This window comes from Lagopus leucura, unplaced genomic scaffold, assembly GCF_019238085.1.
Source record: "Lagopus leucura isolate 7727_CA_CO unplaced genomic scaffold, USGS_WTPT01 Super-Scaffold_100002, whole genome shotgun sequence".
Taxonomy (NCBI): Eukaryota; Metazoa; Chordata; class Aves; order Galliformes; family Phasianidae; genus Lagopus; species Lagopus leucura.
The window spans coordinates 72,168,042-72,195,609 of NW_024962263.1; the positions used below are offsets into that span (position 1 = coordinate 72,168,042).

The window sequence follows — 27,568 nt, forward strand, 5'->3', positions numbered from 1 at the left end:
GAAAGTAAGTGCCATTATTCTGCCTTGTACATCTCTGATGGTACTCAGCTTCAGAAAGGGCACAGAGCCAGAGCAAGTATGGAGAAATGCAACAGGGGTGATGAAAAACATAGATGGAATTTTTTAGCTAAGAAAAAAAATGACTGAAGGAGATGATTGATGGCTACAGGTGACTACAAAATTATTTATTCAGTTTTCGTAATACAAGTGACAGAGAACTGCATGCAAATGCCAGGGGAAAAAAAAAAAAAAAAGAAAAGAAAAAAAAAAAAAGCCAAGAAGAGAAAGTTTTCCTCGCAGCACAAAGTTAAACTGCAGGACCTGTTCTGTGGATTATTGTATGAGCCAAATATACGTATTGGCTCAAAGAGAGAAAAGGCAAAATGAGGCTTGGATCTAGCCATGGCAAGAAGTACAAAAGTCTTTAACTGAGAAAGGAAAGGTTGATGAAATAGAGGCGTTCCTTACTATAAATATTTTTTTGTTTTCTTGTTATTTATTTCTCTCTCACGTGCAGTTCTCAGGCGTTGGTATTAGCCATGCTGATAGACAGGATATTGAATAATTGGGCCTTTGGTTTGTCTTGTTATGGCTATTTTCATTCTCTGGGTTGTCTGTATTTGTCTCTGGTTCCCTGTTTGGTCTGGCACATAAAAACAGGAGGCTGATGGCCATTGGCCCCTGTGGATGTGAAAAATCTGAAGTTTATGTGTGGTTTATTCAGAACAGCATTCAGTACTGCAGAGGAACATCTCTCTTTTCCTTCCTCTGACAGGTTATCCGTAAGTTTTATTTGGCTTTTTGCAATAGTGTGAGTAACTCATGTTAATGCTGTTTTTCATTATTCGATTTTAACAGCTTAACACTGTATTAAGATACTTCTCTTTAGTTCTATTTAAGAATAATTACCTCTCTCCTAAGAACAACATTCTAGCCATATTGTTAGCTTAATTATAAAATATGTTATAAAAGAAAAAAGGCATAATTCAGCTAATTTCTGTGTTTGTCTTATAGACTTCTGTGAAACCCCAAATGTAAAGTTAACCTACAGGAGGTCAGGGAGTGTCCCTCTATTACACAGGTGTAAGCAAAGCCAAGACACGGCCTCGTGACTTTAACAGACACCTGCACAAGCAGTTTAACTGTGCAGTATATGTGCTTTCTGTCACATATTACATTGCAGAGCAGAATAAGATTTAAATGCCAGTTTAAAACATAATTTCTTATCACATTTGTGTTTAGAGAGCACTTTTCCCTCTTCATGCATGCAGGACTGAAGCCACATATATATTAAGTGACCCTGAATCCAAAGATAATCCCCAAACTGACCACAAATATTAAAATTATTAAACATGGAGTGACTGACTTAGAATAGTGTGTAGAGAAAAACAGGAGATGTTTATTCACCAAACTATATGAAAAAATTACCTTAAGGCCCACAATTGTAAAATTAAGAAAAGAGTAAGCTATCTTTGACGCACTACGTAACAGTCAGATGTAGAAAAGCTGTATTCAAATAACTCATTTGCATTAGTGGGTTGCTTCTATTCTAACTGAATTTTGTAGAGCTTTCTAAACAAGAATGCTGGTGCAGAATTCTGATGGAAATCTGACATTTGTTAAATCCACAAAAGATTATTTTAGAAAGTAACAATAACCAGTATTCATACAGAAGAAAAAAAAAAAGGAATTTTAATTAACAAAATGTGTATCTATTTTATTTTGTTTCTGAAACAAAAGGAATGGGGCAGAGGGGGGAGAAATAATCAAAGAATTATTGGCTTGACTTACTGGGTTCTGAGAAGCCAGAGTTCCTGACAGATCTCTAAGTAGGAGGGAGAGTTTCTCATCTCTGTAAAACAGCTTACATACTACTTAGCTGAAGTTTATGGGAACATAGTTTAATGATTTTTTTTTTTAATAAACACTGGTTTCATTGATTCTTTTTAACATACAGTTTATATGTAAGATTATTTTGTTACTGTTGAATTATGTTAAACAGATGGGCTGGTGTCTTGATTGCTTTTTTCACTTCATCTACTCCTATACTTTCTGTGACATGAAACTGTTAGTATGGTAGAGATGCAAATGTGTGCAGATAATCATGAAATAACATTTCTTATGCATGTCTGTGTGCATGTATTTATATATTCATGTACATACGCATGTACGTTCATAGAGACAGACACACATGCATATAAGAGCAACTCCAGCTTGGTGGGCAGTAGCCTGGGCTGGGTACAGAAGGCAAGCTGCCTGTTGGATGTCTGTGAATTGACCCATGGCTTCAGAGTGGGGAAGCCATGGACCTCGGAAGTTTTCTTAGGTTATATGTACATGTGAGAAGGTAGAGTGTGTTAGTTATTTCTTGGAAGGCTGCAGTGATGTTTTTGACAGAACTAACTGTGGAGTAGGAGAGCTCCACATGCAGGGTGGTTTGGCAAGGCAGGAGCATGCTGCCAATGCCTGCATCTGGCCAGACCATACACGTACCACTAACCACACACACACCCAAGAAGTGATGGGGGTTTGATACAGGATGATCTGCAAAGTGTGAAAGGTTTATGAGAGTTTCAGGTTACTCACAGCAATTAAAACTTTATGTACAGTCTTTTGAATCATATTTGAAGTCATATTTGAACTCAATACAGTGTAACATGGCTGATTTGCAGCTTTCAGACAGCTTACTTCTTTCCTAAGTTATCTGTAACAGAGTGATTTGAAGTCAAATAAGTTGTTTGGCAAGTAAACATTGTATTTTGTACCTGCAGTCAAATTTATGCCTGGTGGTTTGACATATCCAGTAGTGTCATATCTTAAAGAAATAAGTTTCCCCTGATCAGCCTTAAAGCACATGGGCTTGCTCAGTGGCATTCAGTGCAGCTGGCACCAAATTATGCAAAGCCATACTGTGCAACTCTTTCACCATCCAGAACACCATTTTGGAAGTGATTTCTGTCCACTGTAACTACTGAACCAGGGCTTTATTGGAGGAGCACGAGTAGTTCAGGCTGATTGATACCTTGTGAGAGACTTCTTACAGTGTAGCAGTAAGTGGTCAAGTGCAGTGCCTCACATTATGCCTCAGTACAGCACTTACTCATGCAGATCTAGCTGTAGATTACCAGAACAAAAACAAGTGAAAGAGAAAAAAAGTGTTTTTCATCAGCAATGGGATTTTGGGATTCATGTGACTATATGATCATGGCTGAAGAGACACTGCTGTGACTCAAACACCATGGAAATGAGAGCAGTGTAATGACAAGAGCACACATTCCCCAGCAGAAAAGACAAACAGTGTGAAGTATTATAAAATAAAGCTAAAATTTGTGATTTTGTCAGTTAAACATGACATCAGTAGATAAAAAATATATGTTTATCTTGCTCCTTAAGATCTGAATCTAGAGCCATTTTCATTGTTCTTGCTGGACGGTGCACAAAACTGGCTCAGCCTCCAGCACTGTCTGTGGATTCCAAGTAAGGTGTTTCCTTAGCGAATTGAACACCAGGAGACGTGCAGGCGTTTGGAAGGAGGGTGCTTTGCAGGTGGATGTAGTGTGTCCCTGCAGGGCTTTACGCAGCACAGCTGTGTGTCTGTTCTGCACTGCAGTAATGCAGAGGGATGTGGGGTAGGATGTTTCCAACAGGTTTTCGCTGCAGTGTCAAGAAAAACAGGTAACATATAGGCACAGAACTTTGCAAAATAATCCCTGCTTAACGTACATTAACCTTTTATAGGTTCTACCAAAATTAGTTACTGACTTTGCAAGATAAATGTTCCCTTCCACTGCTGACATTCAGACTCACCAAAGCTTTTGTCACTCAATGGTAATGTAATAGTCTCATGGCAGACATCTGACCAGACCTGCATTTTAGCAGCAGTCTCAGCTCTAGATGTTGCAGAGGCAGGGGTCAGTGGGTGGCAGATATATACCTTGCTTTCCCCCATTTTCTTTTTTCACTTTCACCTATCAATGGCAAAACACATTTAATCTCAGTAATTTTATTTTGTCCTGGAAAAACAAAAGCTCAGAATAACAGGGTGCTTTTCCACAGTTTCTCTTGTTAGGTAACACCAGCAGATTGCTGCATCAACACCGTGCATTCATTACCTCTGCACATTCATTGTTGCAGTACACTGTGCACCCAAACTGTTCAAGCACAGCTTTTCTGCACTGCTCTGGTCACTTAGCTGCTAAAGGCTGAATTACAGACAGAAACAAATCATGTTTCGTGAAGTTCCAGTTTCAGAAACAAATTAGATTGACCTCATGTAGGACATTTTGAGAACCTTCTGTGGAGTACACAGGCAGTGGAAATAATATTTGAGAATATATGTGAATAACTGCAGCTTGTTTCTAAGCTGGTGGGTTTCATTATAAAGAGGGTTATTCTGTGCAGATTTTCTGTCTCAGAGAAAAAAAGGTGGATTGAGATCTAAATAAAGAGCAGATAGCCTCTATGCATGCTTTATCAGGATTTTTTAACAGCTTAATATTGTTTTCTGTGGGGTTCTTTCTCAAAAAAATCGGAAAACACACTTTAAAAAAAAAAAAACCTTAAAAGAGCATGTACATTTTTATTTCCACACTCTTTATTTCTCACCCTGATGAAGTATCATAAAGTGTTTTCCTGAGTACTCAAACACCTTGTGGTTTGTAGGTTACCCTGTGATCAGGAAGGTGTGAAATTACTTTAATCAAAATGGAAATACTTAGCTGTGTAAAGGCTTTCTGCTCCACTGCTGACCTCCCAGCTACCTGTGAGCTTGCTGTGCTGTGTTACTGCATGCTGGGCCATTAGCAGCTCCCTCTGTAATTTAGAAAAAGTCTGATTTATTTTGTTTTCGGGGTCCTATGGTAAATATCAGAGGGGAAACCTAAATGTGTTATTTAAATAAGCACAATCAGCTTTCAAGCATAACTAATATTAGCATTAAAGCAAGAGAGATATTTAGTTTTCTTGATTTCATTTATGCTCGTTAAGGCACAGTACAGAATGCAAACTGCAGGACAAGCAATCCTACTTCATTGTTTAAGAAATTAAAACTGATATCTCCATGAAAGCATCCTGTTTCTAGGGGGGAAAAAAAAGTTACTACTTCTCCTCCCACACCTTGTTAAAATTACTAGATTTTTTTCTCAGAAATTGAAATCTGTGTTTTGGAAGAGACGTGAAAGCTGTTTCCTTTAGCTCTTCACATCTGTATGTGGTCTGAAATCATGCAAGACTTTTAAATGATCCTTTCTAGGGCCGAATTACTTACAGATAGACTTCTACTGGCACTGTGGAAGTCTGCTGTTCAGACAGAGGGAACAGTAGGAGCACTTTTCTGGCACTGGGTACCAGCAAATGAGGCCAGAAGTGGGTACGCAAAACAAGCAGCACTAATAGAAGACTCTTTTGCTGATACAACCACACTTGCAGTAACAACTAGGGAATTCTCTCAGAACAGCTGTGTCAGTCAGCAAAGCTATTTTGGTAGAAATCTGTACTGTGGACCTAGCTTGATATTTAGGGTGGAGTTGACCTTCCAGTAGTAAATGCCAGAAGAAGCAGAATGGAAAAATTTTCTGTTACCGCTTCAGCAGAGGGAAAAATGTGGCTGCTTGATATGGAACACTGAGAAAATGCAAAATGTATTGACTTTTTAAAAATGCAATTTAGAAAACTAGTATTCTGATTGCTGAGGATATGATGTAAAAGTGGTCATGCTATCATGAAATGTCGAGCAGAATAGGAGATCACCGGTGGTGCAGGACTTGGCCCATGGACTGGGAACTGAGGCCTGGGAGTACACAGGGATTAGAATGGCTTTCATGATGGTGTTAGTTACGATCAAGAAAATGCTAAGGCAAAACCAGCAATTTCTTGTATTTTGGGAAGCGGTAAAAACAGCCATTATCTTGCCAAGGACCAGTAGCTTTCTAGGGCCTGCCTTGTTCTTGTGCATGGCTGGACCTGCCACATTCCCCTCTGTGGGCATGAGGAAGTCTGTACAGTTCTCACTTTTATCAAAGTACAGTGAGAAACAGCTTGTTAGTACATCTGATAACACTGTTATACTCTGACCGGGCAGCGCTTATAATGATCTTGAAGTATTGCTTAATGATCTTGAAGTATTGCTTAAATAAAAAATCTGGAGAATTGCGAATCCTCCAAGTTAGTACCAGTACTCATTTTTCCATTTATTTATTTAGTTATTCCAAGAATTAGATAAAGGCTGTGTTTTCAACTTTTTTTTTTTTTTTTTTTTTTTTTTTTTTTTTGAGGGTAAAATAATTCAACTAACTCTTTTTTGGAGCCCAGTGATGATATATATGTTTTGCCTTTCTGAAATGCATTGAATGCTCCATGAAGGCTGGAGGATGTGAAGACAGACCAAAACTCACTTACATAAAACTTGGCCCGAATTGCATCTCACAGGGACGTGTGGGGGCTGTCCCTTACGTTTTAAGTGGAAGCTGCTCACCCTTCTTTTAGATGACATATTACACAAGTTTTTGCAATTGTTGATGTCTTTGGAAAGGGATTAAAGCTTTTCCATTATAAATGTAATATCTTACACCTAATAGCTGATGGGCACAGTGCAAGTTAAAGATAATTAAGATGTACAGAAGGGTAGGCTGCTGCACTGTCTTTTCTGAAGACAGGAGGCAATGCAACAAACTATGATTAAAGCAAACAAGTCATCAGTCAGTGATTGACATGGTGATGAAGAAAGGGGCAAAAACTCATTCCCAGTCCCATTCCCAGAACACCTTCTTAACTGCAGGTTAAGGTTATTTTTCCATAGTGTCAGAACCAGAGAATTCTCTTAAAAATGTGCACATGACTTTAGGGACCCCTTTATGACAACATATGTATTCTTTTTTCTTGCATTTGGGAGCCAGAGTAGGCAATAATAAAAGATCTTCCACACAAATAATGTTGTATTCCTCACATCCAGAAAATTATAACATCCGGGATCAGTATATAGAGCTAGCAATGGGGGGGGGGGGGAAACACAACTTTTTTTTTTTGAGCAAAAATGTACTTTCTGAAGGAACTGAAGGAATTGTCAAATCATTGTTCTTCCTAAGTGTCTCCATTTAAAGTCTAATAATTTGTGTTTAGTTGGAGCACATTTGCTGAATACACCCAGTCACAGTAGTCTAACTATTGGAAAAGGTGGAGAATATTTTGTTTCCATTATTATTTTTCTGGATTGGCTGTCTGTTTTTAGACCAGGCCCTGAAGATCTAGAGCCGCAAATTCATGTTATGTGATTTTTTTTTTATTTTATTTTTTTTAGATTTTCAGGGAATACAACTACTAAGCAATTGCTTTCCTGGTTCTGTAGATTAGAAACCAAAATATTTGACGGTATGTCAAAGCCTACAAATAGAACTGCCTCAGGATAATACGTACATTTATAGCAGATGCTTGACCTTGTTCTGCTTGACCTGGATTCATGCAGTGTACTGTTTTTTCAACAAATTATCGGAAATTTTTAAAAATACCTGGAAATCTCCTGCTTTATCATGATATCTAGCACTGAAATTGCTAGAGTTTGGATGCAGTTCCTTTAACAGGGCTCTTATTTATTTGTAACTGGTGACAGAAAACAGTAAGTAGAAGTTAAAATTATTCTGGAGCATTTAAAGTGATTGTCTTGGTAGAAAATGATTTATATGTTATAACATTATATAAATATATATAAAATATTATACATTTTATTACACATGGCAAGGGGTCATGGGGTCTCCCAGTTCTATGCATGGCCTTGAGGCCACATCTCAATTCCCACTGAGACCACTCACTGTGAATGGAGCGGCCTGGAAGCAGTGTGCATCCCTTCCTCAAATGAAGTCAAGAATGGTTGTTCAGATGTATCAAACCACAAGAACTGACTTTTCTGCCATGTCTGACAGGGATGAAGGTGTTGAAGGAAGTTGTCTGCTGTTGTTTTTATAGATAGAAAACTTTACAGTCAAGACTTTAAAAATATCTTTATTAATTACTTCTATGTGTGTTATTATTTTTTGCCAATTATGTGGTAACTATATATTAGAGATTACTGTTATTATCATCATAATCATTATTGAATTTAGAGATGTTTGCTTCACAGTATTTTAGTGGTATTAAGTTGGTATTCTATACCAACTTATGTAGGGTCATCAATTAAGAGTTCCATTCAGAATACACCTGAGTGAAACATCTAGCCCAGGCAGTTTGCCCTGGCCAACATTTGGAGAGGAAGAGAGGATTCATCTTGTCCCCAAATAAGTGCTTGAAACACTTTGTGTTAGGAATACTTGATTCCAGTTTTCTTGACATGAAAATACTGTGTGTGTTGTAAAAATAGCTGTTACGCAGTTCACAAAAAACTCATTTTTCTCCTGTAGATTGAGTGGTCGTGAGTTCTATTACTGAGTGCTGAGCTTCTGATCAGTTTTTGTTCCCTAGCAAAGCACAGGGAACAGTCTGGGGATTGTCCATGCTCTTTTGTTATTATCCAGGCACAAGTGGTGTTCTTCAAGCATGATGCAGTGAAGTATTCTGCAGGTGTGACTGTATTTATATTATTTGTGAAGAGTTCCAATTGGCATCAAATTGTGCAGTTTGTTAGATCAAACTGAATATCCTTTACTGTTACATGGGGGGAGTTAAAGTTTGTTTGTTTGTTTGTTTTTTAAATAAGAAAACTCTGGGAAAAAAAAAAAAAAAAGTGTACTACCACTAGTAACATCAGTAACAAAACAGCCATGTGCAGGGTTTGGTCCTGCTTTTGCACTGTCATGAACTAGAGGAAGGAAGAAGTCATTGATGCTGCCGAAGACTGGAGCTGTTTTTAATGATACCCAGTGCTTTAGTTTCTTACTGCTTTGTAGCTATGAGCAAATTCTGTGAATTCAGAAAATATATCCCTGTATCAGTAAAGAACTTTTAGAAGTGGAGGAGCAGTGGGACCTGGCTGTGGCTCACAGAGCTGATGGCCACGGGCTGCTGGGCCATTTGCTGGATAGGAGGCAATGGGCATAGGGCTCCCTCTGAGCACCAGGCAGCACTGCTGTGCAGTGCCGGAGCACCGGCACAGGTTGCCCCGGAGGCTGTGGGGTCTCCTCCTTGGGGATGCTCAGAAGCCGCCTGGCCACAGGTGCGGCTGGAGCAGGGGTGGGCCAGAGGGGCACAGACTCAGGCGGACGCAGGGATGGCCAGCCTCAGCCTCTCTGTGACTGATCCTCTCCCAGCTCACAGAGCCTGCGGCGGAGCAGGCCACCTGCCGCAGGTGTGCCAGCGCCCAGCGCTGCACGCCCAGGGGCTCCGGGTCCTCCCACAACCGGCTCTCCCCCCGCTGCCAGCGGCCCCTTCGGCGCTCGGCCGGCCCCCGCCGCTCTCTCCCTCCCTCCCCTCTCCTGCTCGACACAGCTAGGGCTGGAGTCGGGGCCGGGGTTGGGGTTGGGGCTGGGGCGGGGAGAAACAAAGTTTGCGGGCGGTGCCTGCGGGACGCCGCTTCTCTGTCTCCCGCCCGCCGGGCACCGCGCTCCGCCGCTGCCCGAGGCGCGCCGGGCGCTGCTCCCGCCGGCCCGCCCCCGCCTCCTCACGCCGAACGGCGGCCCCGCTGCCCGACAGCCGCGGACGCGGCGGGGCAGAGCGGAGCTCCGCGGCGCTCAGCCCGCCCAGCGCTCCCAGGCGCGGCCCCCCTGCCTGCCGCCAAGACGCCGCGCTTCTTGTACCGCGCCAAGGGCGGGTGCCGCTCGGCCAAGATGGGCCGGCAGACGGCGGCCGGCGGGCGCAGCATGCAGCGGTCGCAGAGCCGGAGCAGCCTCTCCGCCTCCTTCGAGGCGCTGGCGGTGTACTTCCCTTGCATGAACTCGCTGGAGGAGGAGGACAGAGGTGAGGGGAGCTCCGGGGCGCGCGGGGCCGGTGGGCTCCGGACGGTCACCGTGCCGGCGGATGGAGAGGGGAAAAGGAGCGCGGGGGTGCCGAGCATCACCTGGGGCATGAAGTTACTGACCAGGCGCTGGTTACATAGAAAGGGGGAAGAGGGCTTGTGTCTTTTGCGTTTTCTTCGTGGTGAAAAGAAACGACGCTGTCCTCACGGGCAGATCTCTGGGATTATGTGGGCTCGTTCGGGCGTCCCCTGTCAAAGTACACTGGCCGTGTAAGCGCTCCTTGGAGGTGGCAGCACAGCGTGCAGCTCACACGAGTCCTCTCTCCGTAAAGCCAAGTCCTTCATTGGAGCGCTGCTCCCGTCCCGGGGGTTTGCTGTGGGACCAGGACTTTACAGAACAAGGAAGAGAAACGGGATTCTGCGTGTAATCGTGGGCGAGTCCGAGCTATTCAGAAACCTGTAGGGTTACAGTTACCTTTGGGAACGTTGTAACAGAGTTGTGTCTGTATTGAGGTGTAACACCAGACTCTCCCTGGGACACAACTTGCCTTTTTGTAAAGAAAAGCACGTGGTGGGTCAGGTAGCTACATGTAGAAGCAAGAGTCTTCCTGGTGTTTGTCAGCAATAATTCAAGATTTTTTAATTCCGTTAAGAATAATTGCATACATTGCACCTTGCTTAGGTTGTTTTTTTTTGGTTTTTTTTGTTTGTTTTTTTTTTAAGACACCTGTATTTGTGTGATACTACTAGGCACCCATCAGCTATGGGTGTATAACTGTATTTCAGACACCCTCACAGCATTGTGTCACCTTCCACATTTGTGGCCAAGCAGTGGCAAAGCTTTGTGCCCACACTTCACCTGTCTCCACTGATCTTTCCATCGCAGCAGCCCTCACAGTCTCATCCCAGAGTACCTCTCCTTCTTGATGCGGATGCTGAAGTCGGTCACTTGCCTATCCCTGAGCTCCTGCTCAGGACACATCAGGTTGGCTCCTTCTGTAGAAACAGGGAGCTGCTCCCTGGGGCAAAACGTCCTTCTGTGCTTTGCCTATTCCCTGCTGTAAACAGGGAAGCAGACTGCAAAAAATTGTCAGTAGGCTGCAGGAAAGGATTCAGAGGACATTTTGCTTGATCTTCTGACTTGCTAATAAACTCTGCAGCTTAAAACACACATATTTAAAGGACTGATAGTATCATAAATGGTACTAAACATACTTAGGTGTTCTTTCAAGATTATTCTTCTGTCCATTCTAGAATTGTTGTCTTTTCAGTCCCGATTGTACAATAATTGCATCAGTCCTGTGCACACTCACAGTATCGATTTATTTTGTTCTGGCCTGTTTTCTTTACTTCTCTAGAAAAAACTTTATTGCTCAGTTGAGATTTTTGTATGTCTTAAACTGTTCACTGGTCTGAAGAAATTTGAACTTAATCAGTAGGGAATATCTGATAATTTAATGATAATTCAACTGCAATTCTTTTTTAGTTAGTGCTGGCAAGTTCGTTAAGCAAGTGACAGGAGTTTACATACTGACTTTTTTACATGTTATGTTGATCTATGTTATATGATCCTATACGGCTGTTGGGTATGCTTCAAAAAGGAATTTGTTTAATGCAGATGAAAACTAGAGACACAAGTACTGTGTTATTCCTATGCAGCTGAATTTCTTCAGACATCCAGGTAACAGAGGCATGGCAGGCACAGCAGCTGAGCTTCTTTCCCTAGTGCCCTCTCTGGGACTATCAAGAAAAAAATGCTATGGGATTGATTTATTGCAAGTCACCCCTGCCTTCAAGTTGGATTTTTTTGTCTTTGGAGTGCTTTTATGCAATTATATGTCTGTACCTCTGCTGTCCATTAATTGGAGTGGTATGTGCACTCACATGTTCACGCACTTCTCTTTTACAGTTTGATCTGTAAAAGCAAAGTGTTAAACCCACTTTATAAGTTACACAGCCTCAAGAAGTAGTTATTTCTGTGAATGACCTTCAAGAAGTAGTTATTTCCATGTATGATGGATAGGTTAAAAAAGGACAACCTGCAATGGGAGTACTTTTACACTTCCTATTCGATCACGCTTTTAATACAAATAGAGAATCGTATCTTTTGGGGCACTTATTTGTGGTACTCCCTTAAAGACTACTGTTCATTGACTGCTGAAATGAACACATTGGCCCATTGGGTATGGAAGGAAATGCGTAATTTCAAATTTGGAAGTCACTGAAACTTAATAGAGGTATTAATAGGAAGAAATTTAGAAGCCATTTTTAGAACACCATGAAAAAGAAGGTACATTCGAGTGTCAGTTGATTAAAGAAGCCTTGACATCCCAGCTGCACTGTGCTGAAGAAGCTGTGGCAAGACTGCAGTTCTCCAGCCCTGAGATGGGCACCAGCTTGCCATGAGTCAGCCAGGCTTACAGTCCAGGGAGCCGGAACTCCAGGGAGCATTTCCAACCTGATGATCAGTTACATGAGTCCTTCAAGTTTGTCCCTGTGTTTTTTATTTCTAAATGAGTTTATTATTCTTACCTGTGTTTGCTAAACACAGGTAAAATCTTCATCGTTGATTTACTTCTGCCTGTGCACACCCAGAATTATCACTTCATATGGTACCAGAGCAAATTAAATCTTTTACCAAAGTGTCGAGGTGTACATAGCATGTCACTTGCGTACTTTGGTAGCTTCATTTATGATAAAGGGCACAGCCTGTATTGCAGAATGAGAATTGGCATCCAGTGGTGCTTGGAAAGGATTTACATATGGGACATGGTGAAGAGAGGTGTTGGGTACAGAGGGCAAATTCCAAAACAGCTCTTGAAGCATCTGAGCCTCATATTTGGTCTCTCAATCCCTGCTTTGTTGAGATTAAAGGAAATGTTGTCAGTAAATAACTTGGGAGTTTCTTCTGTACGTGTTTGTGACATCCTTTTAGATGTCCATGTAGATGTAGTGCCAAGTTTTATGCACATAACAAGTTAGAAAGCAGTGGATTTGAGTTTACCAAACTTTCCTATGCTTGATTGGATAATGTGCTTGAGCAAGTGAATTCTTTTGGGTAAGAAGGACAGGTATTCTATACAGAGAAACAAAAGCAGAGGCTCTGTTTGCGTGTGGTCAGTAGAAAGCCTGTGTCTGTTTTTATGAGTGGGACTGCTAACTTGGTACTTCCTCACATTACACCATGTCTATTGTTTGCTGTAATAAATTTGTGCCGCAGTTTCCTTTTCGTACTCTATTTACATTCACTTCTGCCTGGCATTCACTCTGGGGTGATGGAATATGCTGTTAAATGGCAGGTTGTCAGGAGTGCAGCTATGGAACTGCTGCTCATGGCAAGACCTGTGTGTAGAAATACACCCTCCAAGAGGGAGTATATTTCAATTTCATATTTTTGCCAAAACACTGAGTTTTTGAATGGTATTGGAGCTGTGAGATTCAAGGGGAAAGTCAAATGTTTTGCAGGTGTTGAAGACAATTCAAGAGATAATTTACGATAATTTAAGAGACAAATTAATTCAGAAAAAAAAACTGGAAAGAATCTTGGTATCCCAATATGTTAGAAAAACAAAAGGCAATTGAGAAAAAAAGCCACAGAATGTTCTTCAGCCCAAGACAATCATGCCAAAAATAGCAAGAATGAGTTGTGTTAGCTGAGAAGATACATTACAGTTCTGCATAATGATGTCTACTTTAAGAGATAACATGAATGTTGCTAGAGGGGTTCAGTGGGAACTGAAACACATTATATGCTGTTGTTTCCAGCTGACAACTATCTGGAAAACTTGATAGAATTCAACTTGCTTGAACTGTTCAATCCCACTAGATTAGTGGGATACTAGATAGTAGATGCAAGCAGGAATACTGCCATTGATGCTAGTTAGTGAATGATCAAGACTGCTTTAAATGTACGCTTAACTGTGTGGTTGAGCGCTGTTATTGGTTTCAGTGGCATTACTCACAGATTAATCATCTGCTCACTTGTAGAGCTGGAATAAAGCTGAACAGTTCCTGGATTCTGTTCTGTGGTTAGGCCACACTGTCCCTCCGGAGGTCCCAGTAGACAATAACAAGCAGACAATAATTTAACCAGAAATAGAAAATGGGGGAAGTAGTAACAATAAATTCATTAACGTGGTAATTATTAAAGTGAAGAGAATCCTGCACATGAAGTAGTTATGCTTTAAAATTATCCTCTTAAAAGGAATAAAGTAGTAGCAAGAATATCAGGCAGTGACGAAAATGAGAATAACTGCATCTTCTTGGGGGAATTGGCCTACTTTTTGGCCTTGCTGGTAAAGATGACCTTGTTTGTGTGCAGTGTGCATAGGCAGATTGAAAGTGGAAAATGAAGGAAAGGTGCACAGCCTTACAGAGGGGCTGTAAAAGGCAGAGCTTTAAAGACCGTAGGCTTGATTGATTCTAACAGACCAGAGACTGTTTACTGCCTATCTCCTGGCTCATTTGAAGGATAAATCTGTATGACATCAAAGTTTATGTCCAGTAGTTTTTTTCATGCTTGCTGCTCGAGCACTGCACCAGGTCTGCCTCTCCATCCATGCTGTGGGACTGGGGTCTCCCATCCGTCCCACTCTTCTGGCTGACTCCAGGGCAGAGGCAGCATAGAAGTCATTTCCAGCAATTTGTTAGCCTTTTTTCAGTCCAGGTGGTTTTACCAGGTACTGTTTTGGTGAATGATGTAAATACTGAGGTGGATAAAACCTTTTAAATAAGAAGCATAGAATTAGCTATACTATTGTGAGCAAAGTAATGAAAGTGGCTGGAAAAAAGACACGTGGAATCTGGGAACTGGCTGGAAAAACTACAGAGAAAAGTGGAATAGATTGTGGAAGAATTAATGTTTGAAGTACAACCTGACTATATGATGGATATGCCCAGCAGAATTGTAATGCTGTATTTCTTCTACATTTGTTGTGTTTCTTTTCTGAGCTTTGGTTACTCAGCAGCATCTACCTGAACAGCTGACAGATGGCTCAGGCATGGCTGCAGCAGCAGCCACAAAAGTACAGTGTACAGCAGGTCTCATCCCTGGTGGTACTTCCATCAACCTGAAAAAGCCTTCTGACTTACATCTACATGCTGCAATTGCCATTTCTCAGTGGTAAGATCAACGGCGCAGTCAGAGCAGTGCCATGCTGGGTTGCCACCTTTGCAATTCTGGAGCTAAATGTTTAACAGCAGTAGTTTGGAAATGGGTCATTACAGTGTGAAATGTCAGAGTTCTGGGAACTGTGGTTATTTAAATAATGATATTTGCATGGTACCATTACTCATCTTAGACAAAGCTAGGAGAAAGATCTGTTTCTAATTTGTGTAATCTCAGTAGCCATCCAACTACTTGGCATCATCTATCTCATTAAGTCCTAATAGAACATGTTGAATTGTTTCAGCACACTTGGTACATCATTCAAAAACGCTGCACAGATCCTTCTGATAATGGATGTAATGACTCTTGCTGTACTAAAAATAAAAAGGATTGAGCTAAAGAATGGCATTGCTAGTATTACTACATGTTTAGAAAATATCTCTCAATTCATATAAAATAAAAATTAAGAAGCTTTTATAAGCTTCTCATTATAGAAACCCTCTTCACTGTTTCAGAAGTTGTAATGTGCTCTTGGCACTACATGGAGTAACTGTTTGCAGTGAGTGCCCAAGAATGTTCATCATCCAGGAAACTGCATGTGCATGTAAACATAATGGTGTTGTAACTTGGAACTGCAGTTTTGATGGTTTATTTTTACTCATCCTTTGTCACTGGCAAAATCAAAGGCTGGGTTTAATAATTTCTTGTGGTGAAGTCGTGTACCTACGTAGTGATTCCTAATGTAAATGTTATGTAAAATTAGAATGTAATACTACAAAATTGCTTGGTTTACTTATTCAGAATTTTAATAGCTTAGGGATTAGGTTGATTTCCCACTGCTTTGCACTTTTTGTAGTCATGTCCATTACTGTACAAGATGTACAAAGCAGATAAAAAATAATACCATTCTGTTTTGACACTTCCAGAACACACACAAAGTCAGACCTGGTAGGTTTGAATTGCCAGAACACTCGTATCACCTGCCTAAGGGAGGGTACCTAAAATACTGTTCATTCAGGTCACTTGGTTCTTGGGGCATCGGAGTTTTCCATTGTCATGTCTTCCATTTTCTTTGGTCTTCCAGCAGTTGTAAAAGGCTGTTGGCTGGTGGGTCCTCTGAGTACACTTGGAAAAGCTGTAGTCCTAACAGAAACAGACACAGAAACTTCTGCAACTGTGCTGGGCAGGCCTAAGTGGTCACGTACAGTTGTGTTTGCTGTCCTTCCTGGCCATGCAATCAAAAAAAAAGCAAAACATAACCTTAATAGAGCTGTCCTGACCTCCTTATGAGCCAAGTAGGCAATTAAAAAAATACTAGAAATATTTTCTTTTATTTGCACATAAAATCAGAAGGTTATATTGTTATCATTTGAAAAGGGCAAGCTTAGTGTTTTGATTGTTCCATTTCAAATGTGCTTAGGTAAATATCCATCACACAAGAGTCATATCTTTTAATGAGATGCATGGATGTGTCATTAGTTCAGTTGGAAAGCTGTAAGGACTGAGTTAGAAAGTAAAAAGATGAAGCCAAAGATTTTCCCTCTAGAGGCTGCAGTTTCTGATGTCAGTACAAGGGATATGCAGGTGCAAAAAGAAACAGAGGATAGAAGTATCTTTTCTCAAATACTGAGGAAAGTTGGAATGTATGGAAACAGGAATTTGCTGCTTCGATTTGTACTGTAAAGTATTATACTTAAAAACATCCCCTGCCGTGTTAATGTTGCAGTCAAAATCTGTACTCAGCATCTATAAACCAGAGGAGCCAACCAAGAGTCTGCACAGCCGGTTTGCTGTTATATAGCCAGGTCCAAGTAACCAGCAGAGAAATGGAGGTGCCTGAGAGTGGCAGGAGCACCAGCAGTGCCTCCATGCTGCCAGGCAGGCTCCCTGAGACGGCTTTCAGCATGTGGGATCTCTTATCAGGGGTAATTCCTGGTTAAGGGAATGGCTGAGCAGCAAACCTCCCTGCTGTGGTTCTGTACATGCACAGCCGGATCTTGAGGAGCAGTACCCAGCACAGGTATTGGAAACAAGCTGAGAGCTGCCAGAGGCACCAGTTTGGTCATTTTGTATGCAGTATGCTCGCCACTGATTCTGTATAATAATACAGGGGATACAGGAATTTTAGGAACATTAAGGTAATTGCCACTACATGGTAAATATGGATCTTGTTAACACCTCAGTCTTGTAAAAATATTACAAAAGCTTTTGTTAAAAAGCTTAAACTGATGCCCCATGCAGGCAAAAGTAGTTTTTATTTTCTGATGCTCTTAAACATTTGCTGAAGGGTCACTTAAGTCTAGCAGGAGAATGATCATGAACAGAGCAGGAAAATTAAAGTGGCAGAATATGACTTTGAACATTAAAATATGGGAGAAAATAAAGAGTAGGTGCCTGCTGTAAACAACAGCACTGCTTTGGAGCCGTGTGTGATGAACTGGCTTCACATCATTTGGCCACAGCAAGCAAGGGGCATCTGTTCCACACTGAAAGTGTGACCAGTCTTGCTGTGAAAGAGAAGTAAAATACCGGCAAAGGATGCTGCAACCTGGTCTAAGCTTTTTATCCCATAAACAGCTGAGATTCATGGTGGCTGCTTCTTGAGTCCCAAATATGGGAATTCATCGAGAATGGAACCAAGAACCTTCTACATGCAGTACTGACCAGAAGCTCAAGTGGCAGTTTTGCAGCTGATTATTTCATTCAATTCTCTCTTTCTTTCACTTTTTCTTAGGTACTGTCTTGTTAACCTTAATCTTAATTACCCATGCTTCCATTGTGACCAGAGCCAAGAGGAGGAAACAGAAAGGCACAGGACAAGAGTGCAAAAGTATTTTTTGACTAAAAATGAAAAACTAACAATAGTTCCCAAGAAATTTAAAAAGTCTTTTCTGATCAGAAGTTGCAAGGCTCTGTCTTTTGGCAGTTACTTCCTCCCATGCTGTAGGACAGGATTTTCTATAGGGCTTTGGGAGCATTATGCAGTCTCAGGCTGTTTAAGCCTAGGCTGTGTCAGACTTTGCCCAACTGGCTGCTTCCACTCTGAAGTGCATCCATACTGAGGGCAGCACTGCTTTGGGTTCCTACAGCAGGCCATTGCCATCCCAGTCTGAATTTCTCAGCGTTTTACAATCAGATATGCACGGGAAGAAGCAGCACAAATCCTCCCTTCTTACTTAAAGTGCAAAAGAAAAGTCCCTGGTTATTGCTACTCCTGGCACTGTTCTTTGGGCTGCTTGCATCATATACTGAGGAGAAACTTCATTGGGATGACTGTAACGGAACGCTTAACAAGCTGGTGGTTAGCACTGCTTTTGAGAAGCAGTAAGATGGGCTCAAATACTTACATCAAGGTGATGGTGGAATCTGGGTTTCCCATATCCTGCTTAAATTAGTACATCCTAGTTCCATGTTGGCTATCTGGAGTCTGTGGGCGATGCAAGCAAAGAAACCAGTCAGCTGTGGTGCTTAAACAAGAGCTAAATGCCTGCTTCAGTGCAGACAAGACTCGGGCTGTGCCAGATTAAGAACTGTGTGTGGAATGGGACTCAGCAGCTACCCTGTCCTCTAGTCTTGGGTAGGATCAACTGTTCCTAAATAGACTTTTTTTTTTTAACTTGTTCTTAACATGCCCAGAGCAATTTTCCAGATTCTTTTACTCTTGAAAAATGGTCACTTCAGTCTTCCTTCTGAGTTTACCTGAAAATACCGAACCAATTTCATCCAGCCTTCTTGCCACAGTAGGAAGTGGCCCCCCAGGCACTAGAGTGTTTCTGAATCCATCGCTGCCCCATACTCCCTGCAAGTCCTGCAAGGAGATCCCATACCTGATGGAGACCAACATAGCCAGTTGGGATCAGCTAGGGCCAGCAGTGTCCTCTCCCAGAACTCTGCATCCAGCGCTTGCTGAGGGCAAGCTGAGGCCTTGTGTTTTCCCCCACTGGCAGTTTTCATCTGGCTAGATCCCTGCTCACAAAAGGTGATCCGTTCTGCTCACTGCAGATTGCAACTTGCCCCCATTTGATGTGGAAGATCATTTCAGGAGTGTCACATCCCTAATTTGCAAATGATTTGCACTCCCAAGTTGTGGGAGCGAATAATTCCACATGTCATTTAGAAAATGTGGCCTGTGGAGTCTATTTGCAGTAACCACATTAGTTAAATTACCAGTGTGATTAACTGTAGGAATGAATGTGCTTTCATAAATGCCAGAACAATTATTTCTCATAATTTATTCCACTCCTTGCAATATGGCCATAAGATTCTGAGCTAGTGTTTTTCAGATAATATATTCCATATTTGCTGATGAGGACATAAGAGAAATTTCTTCTTTCTAGGGCTATTAGATTATACTAATTTGGAGAACATTTCCAGTGTTCTTCACCAGAGTTGACTAAATTGTGAGAAAAATTATTTTCAGTTTAGGTGGTCAGCAACATACTTAACAACAAAATACTCTACTCATTCTCTTATTTCTGCATCCTTTCATTTAGGAGGTGGGGAAGTGTTAAAAACTGTGTGAAGTGAATGTGTATGTATAAATACTTCATGTTTACACTCCAGACTGCCACTTTACAGTGGCACCAGTTGCGTGTTTACTTCTTTGTCAGTGGCAGATGCATCCCCATGTTATTGATCTGACTAGGGAATGGCATCACCTCAGTAGGGCTCATTGAACCGTACGTTTGTTTTCAGAACTGGTTTTGTGAAATAATCTGTATAGAAGAAAAAGAAGAACTTTTAAATATACTGTCTGTCTTCTGTACTTCTGTTCCTAGTTGCCATTTTGCTGTTAAAATCTTCAGTTCTAATTTCAAGAAACATCAACATCATGATTAGGAGTGTTACTGCTGAAAGGTCAGATCTTTCTCTTTTGACGCTATCAGAGAGCTATGCCTTTTTCTGCTGAAAGCTTGAAAATAGTCACATAGCTTTATATTGGTCTTCCTTCAGTTCAGTATTAGAGTCGAAATTCCTGTGTACCACCTGCATTTATACTAAATTTGATCTACAGTGCACATTCAATTTCAGGCTGTAAACAAGTTGTGCCTTATCAGCTGTTGGCTTGCTTTTCTGTGAACCCGAGTACTTATTTCAGTTAAAATAACATGGGAAAGGAACGCTGGATCAGAGGGATGCTAACAACAGCTGGTGAAACACGTGTCGCTGTGACTTGAATTGCAGTAGTTGTGCCCTAATTTCTCAGTAAATTGATACGCAACTTTTGTGTTGATTTTTTTCTGTGAATATTTTGCTAGGGTGAAGGCATGCAAAATTTTCATTCAAATTCAGAAAAAAATTCTGCCTTGCTAATTAGTGAAGGCTACTGTATATATCATGTAGTCAAATTCTTATTGATCCCAAACGCCCACATCTGTGAGAGATGATAGGAAAAGTTGACAAATCATGTAAGATGGAGTCATTCCATTAAATTTGTATAATTCACATCTACAATAATGAAATGAAAATGGCCACTGTTCAACAGGACTGAACAAAAATGAATGCTAAGCCATCCTACAATGGAAGGCTAACATCCTGTAACAGTACTTTAATGAAAAAAAGCATGGGGCTTCAGGAGCTGTGTCTCTTTCACATGTAACTGAAATGTAATGTACCTTCTCTACAAGACAGTGGTAAAAAATTTTTCAGGCAGTTTGTGGCAGTGTTTCTTTGACCTGAATGATTGGATTTTAGATCAACACTGGAACAGTGTTGGAAGTCAGCTGTCAGCTTTCATTAGTTTAATACAAAAATTGGAGCAGTAGACACTTGGAACACTACAACCCAATTGTTGATTTCTGCCCTTTATATTCCATATGCCATGTTAGCTTTGTGTCTTTTTATTTGTATTCATTGTTTCAGATAATGGCATTTTCAGAATTAGTTGTGACATAGTAGAAGAAATAAAAATGATTTCACTCTGTTAGGTATGAAGGTAGCTGAAGATCTAGAGTAAAATTAGAGTTTATGTTGTTATATACATGTGATTAAAAGTCATCATAGAATCACAGAATCATAGAATGACCTGGGTTGAAAAGGACCACAAAGATCATTTGGTTTCAACCCCCTGCTATGTGCAGGGCCACCAACCACCAGACTAGTCTGCCACATCCAGCCTGGCCTTGAATGCCTCTGGGGATAGGGCATCCACGGTCTCCTTGGGCAACCTGTTCCAGTGTGTCACTGCCCTCTCTTTGAAAAACTTCCTCCTAGTATCTAACCTAAACCTCCCCTGTCTCAGTTTAAAACCATTCCCCCTTGTCCTATCACTATCCACCCTTGTAAACAGCTATTTCCCCTCCTGTTTATAAGCTCCCTTCAAGTGTTCTAAGGCCACAATGAAGTCTCCCTTAAATCTTCTCTTCTCCAAGCTAAACAAGCTCAGTTCCCCCATCCTTTCATCATAGGAGAGGTGCTCCAGACCTCTGATCATCTGGACTCATTCCAAGAGCTCTGCATCTTTTTTGTACTGGAGGCCCCAGCATTTTAAGGAATGTGTAGAAGTCTTTTAATGAGCAATGTGACAACAAGGCACGAATTAGCCTTTCATAATACTTATATAGAAATGTTTCATTATTGATAAATATTGAAGTGTTTCCCATTTTTTGACAAGGGGCAGTGGGTTTTCAAGATGTTTGGGGTATCTGTTTCCCATCTCACTGCGATTCCCATGTTCTTTATCCAATCTGTATCCCTCCTTACTGGATGGGCTGGGATACGGTTGTTGAATACCTCAACCCACACTGCAGTCTGTAGGACAGAATGACACCAAGTGGGACTGCTGAAGTCTACAGCCCTTTCCTCTTGCGGTACGTCCTCTTACCTAAGCCAGCCCCAGTGTTCAGAGCTCCTCCTGAGGATGTGGGCTATCAGTCAGTGTGCTGGGTTTACAACTAAGATTAAGCTGTGCAAAGCAGATGCAAATGTGACACTAGGAGGTGGAAATAGTTTCAGACTACGCTGCTGTCTTTTTTGATGCTAAATTAAAGCAGCAAGTGGAAGGAGAAGATTGGGAATACATAATAAAGAATGGGAAGGATCTTTGATTTGTTGTTTACTGTATCCTCACTAATGGATAATTGTGTCTGTAATTTGATTAAGCAGATAATGACCAATGCTTTTAAACAAAATAATTCAGCTGGATTAGAATGTTCCTCAGACACTGCATGTTTTGACATAATGGCAGCATTCTAATTGAATCACTAAGAGAAAACATACCCTAAACTGACTAGATTATGGCTACTGTAAATCTGGTTACTTCCTCAGCTAGACTTGGGTTTTGTGTATGCTGTCTGCCTTGAAAAGCTGCTGGTGACAAAACAAAGGTACTTTAAAAGGCACTTATGCTGAGTGTTCCGACTGCTCGCCTGTTACTAAAATACTGATGTGTTTTAAGTGGAAGGTTCGGTGCAGGTCAGCAATCTGGCATCGACTGTTTCTGCAGCATGGAGTGGCTGTTCTCTGGCCATAGCAGAGATGTGCAGGTGGCCACGGTGTGATGGAGATGTCTCTTTTGTCTCTGCAGAGGCAGGGGGCAAGAAGCTGCGGAGCACCGTCCAGAGGAGCACTGAGACAGGGCTGGCTGTGGAGATGAGAAACTGGATGACCCGCCAGGCCAGCCGGGAGTCGACGGATGGGAGCATGAACAGCTACAGCTCGGAGGGAAAGTAAGCTGCAGCCATTGCTGTGGTCACCTGACATTTCTCTGCAGTGCTGATAGATGAAAGTGAGGTGAATGCTGTAGGTACTGTTGAGTCAGAATCTTTCCCACAAGCTTGTGTCATTGATGGGCTGCATGGAGACCAAGCCCTAAGTTTCTTCTCGTGACCAAGAGAGCCTTCCATGATTCATAAGGGCAGTGTGAGGAATGTTTCTGCAGCTCCATCAAAGACACTCGGTGGGTCAGAGACACACAGTGCAGTGTGTGCAGTGCTGTGGGTTAAACACAGGAAAATTGATTTCTCTTCTGAAAGCCTCTGCCTTCAAGAGTGTCTCCTCTGTTCTGCAAAGCCAAGAATTTCTAGAGTGAGCATTTCCAGGTCCCATCCACTGGAATAAAGAATTTCTCAAAGATTCTGCTAATTAATCCTGAGTAATGGATGTGAGCAGACATGTGAGGCTGTCATATGTTTTAATTGTCCTGTGTCATGGTTTTCATAGAAGCCCAAGTTAAAGACCACTGAATGGCAGGTCCAAGGCTCTGCCCAGAACAGTCTTGTTGTGGATAGATCTTTTTTACTGGTATTCACAGCACTGAACAATAGACCTTTACTGGTATATTGTTAAACTGGTACTGGTTTGAGTTGCTGCGCTGTATGCACTTGAGATGGACATTCATTTATGATTGGTCATTACAAATCTCATTAGTCTTTTGTATTTTTCTTTTAATTGGTCATGTAGAAAATTACTGTTTTCTCAAGCAGTTGCTGATCAGATTGTAAGCAGTGTTACCAAAAATCTAGAAAGCTAACCAAAACAAAAGGCAAGTTCAAGAGTATTTACTGTTTTTTTTTCCAATATTTTTTTCAGTTTGATTTTCCCTGGTGTGAGGTTGGCTGCAGACAGCCAGTTCAGTGACTTTCTGGATGGGCTTGGTCCTGCCCAGCTTGTAGGGCGACAGACCTTGGCAACACCATCAATGGGTAAGCATTTGTGTCCTATAAAGGTGATACACTGAGTCTGGTAATTAGAACATAGAAATTAAATAGATTCTAATTCTTAAAACAAGGATTTTCCTTGTGATTTTTAACAACTTAGTTAAGTCTATAGTTAAGAATTATATCCTGAGCCAAAGTAGAACATAGTTGTGGATTTTCGTAAGGATATTCAAAAGTAGAAAGATGCCTTGAAAAATTCAATCCTTTATCTGTTCTTCTTCAGTATTCCATTTTTGAAATGTGGCTATGAGACCTATTCTTTCTTTGAATTACTTGAGTAGTATTGAACAAAAATACGGATTTAGGTGCAAAGTAGTTGTTATTGTCATGCCCACAGATTCTATACATTCAGAAGTACTTTTTCATACCTTTTCGTAAACTAGAGCAAGAGTGAAATGGTTCTATGCAGTTTTACTACATGCTGCCTTCATGTCTCTGAAATTCTTAAAAAAGAATGTAATTTGAAGTAGTGAGAGCAATGGAAAAGGGAGGTGAGATGTAATTGCAGGGCTCTTTCATTGTTTTATTGCATAAGTAGCAGTGAAGAGAATAGGTATTAAATTACCAAGTAGTATTCAAATCTGGATTGTACTTACTGGTGGAATTCAGAAAAGAGAAGTTGTCAAATACTCATTCTAGAATTTCTTTCTTTGTTTGCTTTCTAGGAGATATCCAGGTAGGAATGATGGACAAGAAAGGACAATTGGAAGTAGAAATTATCCGAGCCCGTGGCCTTGTTGTAAAACCAGGTTCAAAGACACTGCCAGGTAAGGAAGAAAAATCTTGGCACCATGCATGGAGTTCTACTGAAAAAAAGAGAATTCAAAAAAACTTTCCAACTTCTGAGGCTTTACAGTTCAATTTTGGTGACTTTTTTTTAGCAAACTCATGTGTCAACAAATTACAATACTGTTCACTGAAATAGAGAAATATACTGAAATGGTATAAAAGCATGGAGTGCATACAAAAATAATTTTCAGCAGTACTTCAGGAGAAAAAAAAAATAGGCTGTTCTCTGCTACCAGAAGACACAAAAGTATTTGAGTAATTGCAAATGCATTCTTGGGAATTAGAATTCCAGTACCTAAAGGGGACCTAAAGACAACTGGAATGAGACTCTTTTTCACTATGTGAAAAAGACAGGATAAGGACAGGATAAGGTAATGTAGTGACAGGATAAGGAGCAATGACTGTAAACTAAAAGAGCGTTCTCTTTTTAGATTAGATATAGGGAAAAAAAATTTTATTTAGAGAATGGTGAGGCACTGGCATAGATTGCCCAGAGGTGTGGATGCCCCCTCCCTGGAAGTGTTCTAGGTCAGGTTGGACTGAGGCTTTGAGCAACCTGATCTGATGGAAGGTGTCCTGCCTGTGGCAGAGAGGTTGAAACTAGGTGTTCTTTAAGGTCTTTTCCAACCCAAACCATTCTGTGGTTCTCTGGAAATAAGGTGTACACTGAAGAGGTGATATAACAATCTTGGAGATGAAGGGGGAATCAACAAGATGTGTGGAATAGGTACCTATTCTGAAAAGTAGACCACTAGGTGATACTTACTCCTTATTTTATAATCTCATGTTCTGTGACATTCTGTGAAAAGGACAATAGGCTGATATTTTTAGTGAGCTTTTCTGCTAAAATAAAAATTGTGCCAAAGTCTTTTCTTCTCTAATTTTCACTTTGTAGATTATTTAAATTATTAACAATTTGGAGCATTGATCCAAATTTCACTAAAGTCAGTGCAAGTCATTCATTTACTTAACAGGCCTATTTTGCACACTGTACAGTCATATATAGGAATACAGGTTGCCCAAGGGGTTGTGGATGCCCCCTCCTTGGAAGCATTCAACGGCAGGCTGGATGGGGCTTCAAGCAAACTGGTCTAGAGGGAGATGTCCCTGCCTATAGCAGGGGGTTGGAACTAGGTGATCTTTAAGGTCCCTTCCAACCTAAACCATTCTAAGACTCTATGATTCTATGAATATCTGATTTTTCCAGGTCAAAATCTGAACTGTTCTGTTGCAAAAAAGGACATATGAAAAGAAGTAAAGAAAAAAATAATACAAGGAAAAAATAAAGAAAATGCAGAGATTCTTTGCATGTTAACAAATTTTACTTTTGCTTGTGGAGATTTGTTCAAACAAGTTACGTATCCACTAAAAGGTAAAATTTAGCATACAGTGATAGAATATTGCAGCTATAATGCAAAAATCTGGACTTACTTTTCTTTCTTTCTCAGCACCGTATGTAAAGGTGTATCTATTAGAAAATGGAGTCTGCATAGCCAAAAAGAAAACAAAGGTAGCAAGAAAAACGCTGGAACCGCTTTATCAGCAACTTTTATCATTTGAAGAAAGTCCCCAGGGAAAAGTTTTACAGGTAATTTGCATTGCTATTCTTAAACTGAGAACATCTCTTGTTCAGTTCTCACTGAGAAATTTACAAAAATCTTTCATGCTTCATTTGGCAAGTTTTACTGTTTCAAAGCCTTGTTGAGTACAGAAATACCAGAGTAACACCTACTGATGATTAGCAAGTAGAAAATGCTAGGAAAAAGTTAGCTATAGATTATTTTGCCTATACTGTCTGTGCTTCTTATCTCACTGGGCTTTCTTTGGTATTATGGATAACTACTCAGTTACTTCCCAGCTCATTTCTGCCCTGTATCTTGGTAATATATGCTGAACTAACCTGTATCATAAGTGGAATAGTTCCATCCTTACTATATATAATTAAATAAAAGGAGGCACTTGAAAAATCAAGTAAGTTCTTGTCATTGTCACTGATTTATTTCTGTTTTTGTGTATTTCCTTTGCTAACAGATAATTGTTTGGGGAGACTATGGACGTATGGATCACAAATCCTTTATGGGAGTGGCGCAGATACTTTTGGATGAACTGGACCTGTCCAACATGGTGATTGGGTGGTTCAAACTCTTCCCCCCTTCTTCCCTAGTAGACCCAACTTTAGCTCCTCTCACCAGAAGAGCTTCCCAGTCATCTCTTGAAAGTTCAACAGGACCTTCGTATGCTCGCTCATAGCAGCTGTGAAACTGTTGTCATAGCAACCAGCGTTACAAAAAAAATAAATTACAGGTCGCAAACCCTGGTAACACTGCATGCTTAATGTTGTGTCTTCTGAGCCTGTTTCTAGGGCTACAACGCGATCCTGTGTTCTCAAGGAAGTTGCACACATTGTGCCCTACAGAAGGCCCTCAGGTGAAGGACTGAAGTCATGAAGAACTGATCGGTTTGGAGTTCAGGGACACTCAGTTTTGGTCCAATCTGAAGCCATGGACTAAACTAAAAGAATCAATCTGTTTCATGCAACAAAAGTCCTTTTCAATGGCATATCTATTTTGTTGCTCCTGTTTCTTTATCTGCCCTCCCCTCCTAAAGCTTGGTTATGCCACAGAAATGGAGTTACCCTCCCATGAAGCCATGTTACAAGTTGGTGAAATTGCAGACATTAGAAGAAAAGAAGAATGTAAAGGATGCTGGAAAAGTCAGCTGTCATTTGAAACAGTTACTTGAGATCTGAAAACTCTTCACACCAGAAAGGTTCAAGACTTAAAGTGGCAGGCTTCAAACATCCAGTTATAGATACAGTGAAACCCCAGATATGATGGACTCTGAAAAATAAAATTCTGTGGATATACTGTACTGTATGAAATTAAAGAAACTTTTTTGCATGGACACAGATTTAGCTGAACACTTAAATTATTTTCTTGGGGCTGCAACTTGCAAAAAAAAAACAAAAGAATAAATCAGCCATTTTCAACAGTTTATATTATTTTTAAAAATAAATTTCACTAGTGCATGGTTTTAAAGGGAAGAGAATGCAACAGGGTGATACAAAGACACACCACGTTTATCATTCTTTAAACCGGTCATGGTCTGTATTTTTGCAGACGTATATTAAAAATAAAA

The 27,568-nt window shown here is 40.8% G+C and overlaps 1 protein-coding gene across 36 annotated transcripts in view; it reads left to right on the forward strand.

The window, feature by feature from the left end:
• RIMS2 (regulating synaptic membrane exocytosis 2) overlaps positions 1-27,075 on the forward strand; it is a 437,811-nt gene extending 410,736 nt beyond the window's left edge. For all 36 annotated transcript variants that reach the window (XM_042868720.1, XM_042868731.1, XM_042868726.1 and 33 more), the window contains 5 exons: positions 22,510-22,651; positions 23,514-23,626; positions 24,307-24,408; positions 25,879-26,018; positions 26,462-27,075. In XM_042868720.1, the coding sequence (XP_042724654.1) occupies positions 22,510-22,651; positions 23,514-23,626; positions 24,307-24,408; positions 25,879-26,018; positions 26,462-26,680 (716 nt within the window). In that variant the 3' untranslated portion in view covers positions 26,681-27,075. The remainder of the gene's footprint in view (positions 1-22,509; positions 22,652-23,513; positions 23,627-24,306; positions 24,409-25,878; positions 26,019-26,461) is intronic.
• The last annotated feature ends 493 nt before the right edge of the window (positions 27,076-27,568 follow it).